Raw genomic sequence first — 10,859 nt, forward strand, 5'->3', positions numbered from 1 at the left:
TTCTTTGGATGGAAAACTGTGCACTAGGACTTTCCCAATACCACCTCGTCAGGGTATGGGGACGCAATAGTATTAATCTTAATACTAGGTACACAAGGGAGCATGGTTTACCTGCAGTGGTTTGAGGTCATCTATGTAGAGAACCCAGGATGCTGCTTTCCCCAAGAGAGGGGAGAATGAAGAAAAGAATAAGGGCCAGTCAAACCTTTTCATTCATGCAGACTAAAACCGGGTAACAATGCCCTCAACCTTTTGCTACTTGTCCAATAAGGAGCTTGAAATTTTAAACCAGCTGTTGTGCAGCCACCACAGGACTGATAGAAAACGTATCGAGTCTCCTGTGGGTTACGTCTTCCAAGTAGAGGGATGTGAACGTGTTTTGACGTTTCCACACCCCAGCTTGAAGAACCCGCATCACTGAGTAATTTCTTTTAAAGGCCAGGGACGTAGCTATGCCCCTGACATCATGTGCTCTGGGTGACGTGACGGAGGAGGGTGTGGATTCAGTGCAAGGGCAATGACCCTGCGAATCCATGCTTAGATGGTGTTCTTGGTGACCCTTCTCTTAGTCCTTCCTGTGCTGACGAATAGTGCAGGCACACGAGGATGGGCTGCGGGTGTTCTCTTAAGGTACAGACTCAAACTCCTTACTGGTCATAGTAAGAGATGATCTCGGTCATCTGTTACAGTACGGAGACTAGAAATCCGGAAGGAGTCGAATCGAGGATCCGCTACTCCCGGGTTCAGAGTCTTAGCAAAAAAACCCAGGGACGAAGCTGAACGTTACCTCTCCCCATCCCCTTGAATGGGCGATGTCGTTGAGAGACCATGAAGTTTGCTGACTCGCTTGATCGAGACCAAAGCTAGCAGGAACACTGTCCTCCAAGTCAGGTGGCGATCTGTTGCCTGGCATAATAGTTCATAGGGAGGTCTATTAAGAGACCTGAGAACTCGAACCAAGTTCCATGGGGGAGGTCTCACTTCTGACTGGGGCCAGGTAAGTTCATAACTCCGTATGAGTAGGGAAAGTTCTAGCGATGAAGAAATGTCCATTCCTTTCAGTCTGAAGGCCAGGCTTAAGGCTGAGCGATAGCCTTTCACTGCCGAGACTGATAGGCGCATTTCTTCATGCAAATACACGAGGAACTTCGCTAAAGCTGGAATAGGGCACCGAGTGGAGAGATACCCCTTCCATGACAACAACCACAGAAGACTTTCCACTTTGCCTGGTAGACTGCTGCTGATGATTTTCGCAGATGATCAGACATCCTACTTGCAACTTGTTGCGAAAATCCTCTCTAATTGAGGAGATGCTGGATAGTCTCCAGGCGTGAAGTCGTAGCGAAGCTACGGCTTTGTGGAAGATGTTGACATGTGGTTGTTTGAGTAGATTGTGTCGTGGAGGGAGTTCTCTTGGAGGCTCTGTTAGGAGTTGCAGAAGGTCTGGGAACAATTCTGTGTGATGCCATAACTGAGCTATGAGGGTCATTGAAAGATTGACCGAAGTTCTGGTCTTGTTGACTATCCTCCTCATCAGACAGAACGGGGGAAAGGCGTAAACGTCAATGTTGTCCCACAGTTGTTGGAAAGCATCTTACCAGAGAGCCTTGGGGTCTGGGACTAGGGAACAGTACAGCGGGAGCCTGAAGTTCAGGGCCGTTGCGAAGAGGTCCACAGTCGGAGAACCCCACAAAGTCGGGACTTTGTTGGCTACTAGATGATCCAAAGACCACTCGGTACTCACTATCCGAGATGCTCTGCTCAGGTTGTCGGCGAGCACATTCCTCTTGCCAGGAATGAAGCGTGCTGATAGTGGTATCGAGTGGATTTCGGCCCATCTCAGTATTTCTACCACTAGATGGGATAGTTGCTGCGAAAAAGTACCCCCTTGTTTGTTGATGTAGGCCACTAGTGTGGTGTTGTCGCTCTTCACCACCAGAGTGACTTGCCAGGTACTGTTGGAACTGCTGAAGGGCTAGAAAGACGGCCTTCATCTCTAGGATATATATGTGGAGGTACTTTTCTGACTCTGACCAGAGGACTGAGGTCGTGTGGTGCAGCACGTGGCCCCCGCCCCCCCTTTTTTTGAAGCGTCCGAAAACAGCATAAAATCCGGGGGGAGGACGAGAAGATCCACTCCTTTTCGTAGGTTCTCGTCTGTCACCCACCACTGGAGATCCGTCAGTTCCGCAGGTCCCATGGGGATCTGGATGGCCAGGGAGTCGTACGCTTGATTCCACCGGGATTTGAGTCGCCACTGGAGGGATCTCATCCTGAGGCGACCATTGGGAACTAGAAAGGCCAGCGATGAAAGGTGACCGAGGAGACGTAACCACGATTGGGCTGGAAGTTCTTCTCGTCTGAGAAAAGGTCTTGCGACCTTCCTTAGCCTTGCTATCCTGTCTTCTGATGGGAAGGCTTCGTGGAGAGTGGTGTCTATAATCATGCCTAAGTATACCAGTCTTTGAGTGGGAAGCAGGGAAGACTTCTCGAGATTTACTATGACCCCCAGATCTTGGCAAAGTCTCAGAAGTTTGTCTCAGTGTTGAAGATGGGTTGACAACGAGTCTGCTAGGATTAACCAGTCGTCCAGATAACGGAGGAGACGGATGCCAATCCTGCGTGCCCAAGATGATACTAGGGTGAAATCTCTGGTGAAGACTTGTGGTGCTGTGGAAAGACCGAAGCACAGCACCTTGAACTGGTACATTCTGTTGTCTAGGCTGAATCTTAAGTACTTCCTTGAAGACGGATGGACTGGGATCTGGAAGTACGCGTCGTTTAGGTCCAGTGTGCACATGAAGTCTAGCGGTCTTACTGCTATTCTGACCGTGTCTGCCGTCTCCATACTAAACGGAGTTTGTTTGACAAACTTGTTCAGAGCTGGGAGGTCGATGACTGGTCTCCAGCCTCCAGATGCTTTCTTTACAAGAAAGAGTCGACTGAAGAAGCCTGGGGATCTGTCGAGGACCTCTTGGAGAGCGCCCTTCTTCAACAGGGTCCGGACTTCTGCCTGAAGGGCTTGCCCCCTTGCCAATCCCATGGCAAGGGAGCTCAATGACACTGGATTCGTCGTAAGGGGAGGTAGAGATGTTATGAACGGGAAGCGATATCCTAGACTGATCACAGAGATTGTCCAGGAATCGGCCCCGAGTTGCTTCCACCTGTTTGAGCAACTTAGTAGGCATCCCCCCACTAGTGGAAATGCAGGGGGACTGCCTATCTTAGCGTTTATGGCCTCGACTGCTCCTTCTAGGATTTTTGCCTCCCCTGGAGGACTTTTTGCCTTTCCTTTCTTTGACAGGAAAGGGCTTAGACACCAAAGTCTTCGCTGCTGTTGTCGTCATAGTGGTCTTGACTGGACGGGACTGCTGTGGTGCTAAAGGCTTATAGGGTTTATATGTTAAAGCCCTATGAAGGAGGGAATCTTGATGAGACTTCCTCCACCTATCAGCGGCATGTTCCACATCCTTAGGCTCGAAAAGAACAGACCCCTCTATGGAGGAATGTCTGACCCTATTGATCTCAGCGCTAGGGACCTCCTGATGGAATCTCTCAGCTACTGCATCCCGATGTTTCAGGATGGTATTTGCCCACAAGTTCAAGACTTGGTGGGCCAGAAACTCGATCGTGCGAGTACCTGAGAGAAGGAGGGTTTCCATAGCTATCCTGGTAGGTTCCTTGGAGAAATCCTCAGAACGTATCAGGATACCTAAGGTCCCCAAACCAGATATTGAGCCACGAAGTGGCTTGCATAGCACACTTCGCAACTTTCTCCTGATTGGGTGATCTCGGCTGCCGAGAACGAGACCTGCCGGTTGGAGAGTCTCTCAAGAGGGACTCCCCTTGGTTAGCTCTTCCAGTGAGTGGTGAAGTGGAAGAGCTAGACAAGGCTCCTCTAGGATCTCGAAGTACCTCCTCTGCTGTACGTGAGGAGGTGGGAGGAGCTTGTTGGTGGTACCGGAACAGCTGGAGGAGAACATCTCGGAGAGCTGTTGTGAGATCTTTTCCCTGGTACTCTTTACCCCTTGAGCCCAGGGCAAGGCTGCACTGGTCTTAGAGGGCTTTTGAGTACCAAAGAAACAGTCTAAGACCATGTCTTTGCCCTCTCGAGGAGGGATCTCTGGGTTGGAAAACCAGTTGAGAGCCGTCATTAGAGTCAGAACTTACCAAAACGCATGTTCTGACTCTTGCTGGTCACCTCTTGCTGTAGGACTTGCAGCGAAGTCTCCTTCTATCCCCGAAGGCTCTTCTTGGGGAGAGTCGCGGACATTCCCTGAGTGGCTAGTTGGCTCCATCCTAGTCCTAGTAGAGGACTTAGGCAATGTTTTGGAGTCTTTACATTCCTTCTTGGGAAGAATATAAAGCTCCAACATTGACGAGGGTGGCATGTTCCTTCCAATCCCTGAATGAGTGGACCTCTCAGCGCGAAGAGAGGTTTCCTCCATTGGTGCGATGGGGGAAAATCTCGCCTCGCGTGATGCCCTTGGAGACTGGAAACCTTGGTCTGAAAGGGAAGGAGAGGCAGTCTGAGGAATAGAAGAAACCTGCCTCAAAGTCTGCATGGAGTCAGTTTCGCCCTAGGGGAAGTGACCGCGTCTAGAACTCCTCTTTTTCTCTTCAAAGGGGTAGAAGAAGCCATGGTTCTGTGTCCCAATTCAGAGAAGACAGGCTTGAAAGCCTGAGCTACAGCTCTTATCAGGGCACCGAACCAGGGCTGTTGGCTGACAGACGCGATGTCGACATACCCTTTGAAGGGAAAGGGACTGAAGGAACCCTGGGAGGAGTCACTATTATTGGTGGGTTAGCCTGTGGTAGCTCGGGATCCTGGACCCCTCTGGAAGTTTCCCTTCTCCCACAATGCGCGGTGGCATGCGCTTGCAGGGAGGGGAATGAAGCGATGGCGACCTTGCCGCACGTCGTTCATAGGGGTGTGTAGTCTTGTGCGAGGGAGAATATCGGGGCTCGCGCGCGGAAGACTGTTCGCGCACGTCTGTGCCGGCCGTAGGGCACGCGCAGGAGAAAGTTCCCTAGCGTGCGGGCGTGCAGTGGATTTATGCGTGGCGCGCGGGAGAATGTTGGTGCGCATCCCTCGGAGAGGATTGATGAACGTGGGCAGGGCATGCGCGCATATCATTGCAGATGCGCGCGGGAGAAGACTGGCGCATTGGTAAGGGTTGGCGCGCGGGAGAAGGCTGCATGGCTGACTTCCCAGAAGCCCTGCTATCAGTGGAAAGTTGGCGCGCAGGTTTAACCTGGCGCGTAGGATGGTGCGCACCATGGCGCGCAGGAGAGTGAGATGTTGGGCGCGTATGCACACGTGCAGGAGAATGTTGGCGAGCGGGAGAGCGCTGCCATGTAGGGGAGTGCTGGCGCTCAGGAGAGCGCCCTTGCACAGGAGATTGATGGCGCGCAGGTGAACGCTGGCGGGCAGATCGTGGGTGCATGTGCGCATGACGGCACGCATAGCGCGTGATGATGGAGCTATGCTCTTGTTGGAGCGTATGCGCATCCGCTCTTGATGCCCTATGTTAGGGTTAGGATGAATGTCCGCGCGTAGTGATGGGGCCTGACGAGCTACTAAAGAGCGCTTGTCAGGTTTCGTGGGCGCGCAATAGCACGCTTGGATGGAGCCTTGTTAGGCCTATGCAGGAACGGCGACGGCAGGTCTGTCGGGTGAAAGGTAAAAAGGTCCTTTAAAAGGACGACCTTCCACCGAAGGAGATCGCGAACGATCTGCAGAGGTCCAAGACCAATGCAGGTGCAGTGATGGATGATTGGTCTCGAGGCTCCTCTGCGGGGGCCTGCATCGAAGATGTTGAACCGCAGGTGAAGGCAGGCCTCTATGGTGAAGATCAAGGCGAGCCTTCCGATGAATGTGCCCTCTGGGGGCCGTTGGATCAGCAAGCGGACCTTCTGCAGTCCTCCGAAGAGGAGTCTCTGTAAGCTCCCCCGAGGGGGAGAAACACTAGCAGGAGAGACTGACGATGGACTTAAGTTTCCCCCTCGTAGGTTGAACAGGAATGGAAGAAACTAAGCCGTGAGCTACCGTAGAGTTTGGAGTGGAAGAGGAGATGGGTGAGACCGCATTGGATACCTCTGACACCACAACGTCAACAAGAGACAGAATCAACCTCTGACGGTGACGACGATTGCTTGACAGCAGCACCCAATTGGATGTACTTAAGCAAAACGCCCTTGGAGGGCGAACCCGTAGCCCCAAGGAGGACCAAAGCTGAAATAAGGAGGTGAGTGACATATCCTGCCCCGGGGGAGAGGTGGGGCTGCTTCGCTAGGGGAAGCAGCGTCATCTCTCGAGACCTGAGGTTGCTTAACAATACATCGGTCTACGCTACCACTCAACGGTCTCTCGAAAGAAACCAACCGAGTGGGAACTTTGGAGGAGGTTTGGGCAACGGAAGAAGAGGCCTTGGGTTTTTCTCCTTTCGATGCAATCTTCGAAGGAGAAATATCCTGTTTGGACTTCTTCCATTGTCGCGAAAACCTCTCCCACTGGGAAGCAGACCACTCCCTACACTCACTACTTACTTTTAGGGGTTTATTTCTCGCCCTCCATCAGACACTAAGAATCTGTTCAGGCGGGCCTTGATGTGTGAAAATAATTTCTTTCCAGTTTATGTTTTGCTCTGTATCTTTTCAATTATTCGCAAGCATTTATATTCAGGCTTAGTTTTCAGATCACTATTGTAACAGTTTCCAAAGAGATAAGTCTTCAGGTTTTTCTTGAAAGCTGCCACATTTTTGCTATTCTTGACATAAAGTGGAAGGTCTCACAATACCCACACCTGCCCTCATTGCCTCCATCATCACATTCTTCATCAGCGACGTTCACTTGCATGTTAGTTGCTGCCATTTTCTTTACCTCCTTCCCTTGCTGCCATTTTCTTTCCCTCCTTCCCTTGGAGTACCGTGTCAATTTCGGTCATAAATAGATCAAGATCTTTCACGGGACTAAAATTTTCTTTTCGTTTTCTAAGGATGGGCATATTGAATAATTTTTCAATGACTTTTCAAGTAACCCCACCCCAAGACAAAAATGCTGGGTCAGGCCTTTTGCCACAGACCTCACATACAAAAGAAACCACTGACTTTTAACACTCGATTTCACTAATATCAACACTAGTAAACGCCCACAAAAGTTTTTTTCATAGGATAAACAACTACACTTGTTGGTACTATCACACCGTTGGCCCATACAAGAAGGACAAAGGGCGTGAGGATCAGTCTCGACCGCCAACATGAACGTTCCACAGGGGCGGTCGGGAAACCCAGGGCAGGTGCGCATGATCGCAGAGGCCAGCTTCACATATACAGAAACTAGAAAAAGAAAAGAACAAAAGCAATTAAATGGCTGTCAATATGACAGCGAGGATGAGAGCGGACACGTCCGACCACCATCCGAGCCGAGAGCAAAGTGAGCTCAAGCACAGGTGTGTGAGAAGAGGGAGGGGTAGCAAGCTACCCTCCCCTACCCCCGCTAACAAGCGGTGTGGGTAGTAAACCTTCGTTAAAAATTAATGGTTCATCATTTCAGCCATGCCGAAAGTATACCCCTATTAAATAGCGTGGTTTGTATTCCAGTTACGGAACAAAATATCAATTGTTTTGAGGCCTGCCATGCAGCAATCAGCAGAGATATCTAGAAATATTGTACGATACAGAAAGCACGTCACTACTTCAATTGACCTGGTCAGTAACATCATTAATTCCTATTAATTTGTTATGTTTGATATAAAGTACAGCTGAATTTTCATGTCAATGGATAACGTACAATGTTGTCAATGTATAGGTGAGAATCCATAATGGCTTTCTTTAGTGAACACAACCTACCATTCCTTGAGAACTATAAAAGGGGGGAAAGGGATTAGGTCTACCTGCAAAATAATTCTCGGCCACTGACCAGTCCTACCTTGGATAGAGGGGTGGCTATGTAAACTGATCTTTTGTGCATATGCTCTGTCCCTATCATTTAAATTACTAGAGCAATTCCCTGCGTTATGCTACAAGACGAAGGTTCAAAACAGTCAGAAGGTTCAGCACCCTGAACCTTACTACTAAATATAATTGTCTTTGGTAACTGACAAACTTGAACCTGCACTTTGCTCTGATTTTTATATGTAAACCAAAAGGATTTACACCAGAATATGATAATATAAACAGGATGTGTTCTTCTTGTAATCAATGTCTGCCACACATCCTTACTTCTGGATTCCATCTGTACGAGCGCCCCTAACGATGATTGGTAATTTTTTAACAGACTTAAAACGTAATTAGACTTAACCTTTTTAATATTTCAAATGCCTATCTTTCTTTTACAGAATACATGTACTGTATATTGAAAATCAATTCTCTGTACAAAGATGATCTCTTTTAAATTTTATTTTTTTCCTGCCTATAACACTTAAATTATTATTCCCTGCATTATGCTACACGATGAAGGTTCAAAAGAATGCTAAGGGTTTTGTAGATGCCTATCACAATGTAACATTTAATGAGATATGCCATAATGTATAGTGGGTAATGTCCATATATGGGCTAATATCAATCATCACAGAGGAGATATGTATGAGGCATATTGGCTTAGGCTACAAATTGATTGATTAAAATGTGAACACCATTTTATTGTTTATGTCCACTGTTTATTTTTGGGAGACTGATAGTGGATTACTGCCCATGCTTTTGCCAGCCTTTCGGAATTTTGTATGACGTCATCAAAACTGGCTTTTTTTTTAACCAATCAAGAGCTTCCGAACATTTATGCACAAGTTCCTGGATGTTGTTTTACATGAACCATATTTATTTTAACCTCTGCTTCCATTGCACCAAGACTACAATCAGAAGAAAATGTCTCCCACAGAGGAATTCAACATATTTAATTTAGAGTAAAATCATCAATTTCAGTAATTATGTTCAAAACGCTGTCGTTCATTATATAGCTATAGTTGTTCAACCCAAAGTCAAAAACATCCGCGAAATAATGACCCATACGACTGGCGTGCAGAGCTCATCCACGTAAAGCCTCTCAGAACAGAGGAGCAGTGAGGTAAGTTTATTTGCAAAAATAGCGAACCTCAGCAAAGAAAAAATCATTTGAGGAATGTGATTTGACTAGTTGACAATTATGATCCTGTATTTTAACTTAATGCCACTTGCATGAACTATATATTTTTCCAACTCGTTATCAATTTAAAAATTATATTGAAATAAAATGACTAAGCATAATTACTGCATTGTACGCAATAATCATACAGTTATACAAAACATTATTTCATTGCTCTTCTGTTCTGGTAACGGTACATGCTGCGCTAAGCGCATAAGCCGTGTGGGAAAGTATTTCAGTGGACAAAAATTTGTTGACCCACAATCCAGCATGCTACCCCTTCCTTTATAATAAAATTCACATCACCTGCAGATCTATAAAAAATAAACAAGAGAAAAGGGGTGTACGTATGATAGCGGCCACTTGTATGTATGATGCCAGCCAGCTAAGAATATAGCAGTGTAAGGGGGTCGCAGGGGCGTAGGTATGAACGTGGCTTATAAGTTGGGCTGGGTGGGGAAGTTTATGTTAGGTAATGATCTAGTGTAAAAGTTTTGCAGAAAAACGGACACAATATTTGTAGTACAGCGGCCACGTCTTACGAGCGACTTGAAAATGGAGAAAACCCCCATTTTCTATGCACACGGATGGAACTAGCCGCTGATAAACAAAGGCTCCAGAGAAAACTCTGAATGACTGTGGCAATAGATTCAATAATCCTGCAGTCAACGGGAAAACTCTGTGGCAAGTAAGTTTATGAACCATTTCGGGTTGCACCACGGCCTACCCTAACAGCAGACATTCAGCCAGTGATAAGATCTGGCGATTTTATTTATAGTTTGCCATTCAAGTACGAAAAACTGGCACACTATGAAGGGCAAAGCCTACCCTAAGTTAGGATCGTAATATGGTTATCTGTCTTACACAAGCTACACTATATGGAAAAATAGCCCAATGAGGAAGGAAATACAGACCGTTAATGGGCAAATTTTAACATGATAATCAGCAAATATCATTGACATAAGGTTTTTCAGTACTAAAAACGCCGGTAGACAAAAAGGTAAACAGTTTTACGTAAACTTTCACTTTCACTACGCAATGCTCCTGCGACAGGGGGAGGGGGCCGAGAAAGTTCCCCTAGCTTTCTACCAGGTCTAATTTCTAACTTTCAATTCACAATACACCAAAAACACCTCCGCCACGACAACCACTAAAAACACACATGTCAATCACAATATGAAGCGAATTAAATACAGAGGAAACTTCGAGAAATGGAGGGAAACCGAATGAATGAGAACACCCCACCTGTAACACCACTTCCACATCGTACGACTGTCCTTTGGATTTTTGGTGGCCCTGAAACCTGGAACCATTATATAGTAGACTTCGATTCACCCCTGGCTGCCCTGAATTGGCAGGAGGAGGTGGATCTAACGAGGCCATTTCTGTTTTAACGGGCATCTTGAAGTCCCTTTAATATGGCAACATAAACAAGACTGAACTTGTTATCACATCCTCGTTCTAAAGTCTTTTAAAAACTACTACTGATAATTCTTAATTGGTGTAAAATGAGATAAACAGGATATGGTATTTTGCGATATTGTTCTGTTGTAATTTATTTACCTCGTTTTATATTTTATAGATGTTTTAAATGGTCAATTTGTTTTACGAAAACAATATTGGAACCAGTGGCGGTGGCCCTATTGAGGCACTGAGAGAGGTTGTCAAGATGACTCATTATTGAAGGTCGCCAAAATTATACGAAAACACGTAGTCACTGCATATTTAAAATGCATAT

At 46.9% G+C, this 10,859-nt stretch overlaps 1 protein-coding gene across 1 annotated transcript in view; it reads right to left on the reverse strand.

Annotated features, from left to right (window-relative positions):
• Positions 1-10,567, reverse strand: part of LOC137651328 (glucose-induced degradation protein 4 homolog) — a 40,229-nt gene extending 29,662 nt beyond the window's left edge. The window contains exon 1 of the mRNA XM_068384612.1: positions 10,367-10,567. Coding sequence (XP_068240713.1) covers positions 10,367-10,522 — 156 coding nt within the window. The 5' untranslated portion in view covers positions 10,523-10,567. The remainder of the gene's footprint in view (positions 1-10,366) is intronic.
• Positions 10,568-10,859: the final 292 nt, after the last annotated feature.

This window comes from Palaemon carinicauda, chromosome 12, assembly GCF_036898095.1.
Source record: "Palaemon carinicauda isolate YSFRI2023 chromosome 12, ASM3689809v2, whole genome shotgun sequence".
Lineage (NCBI taxonomy): Eukaryota > Metazoa > Arthropoda > Malacostraca > Decapoda > Palaemonidae > Palaemon > Palaemon carinicauda.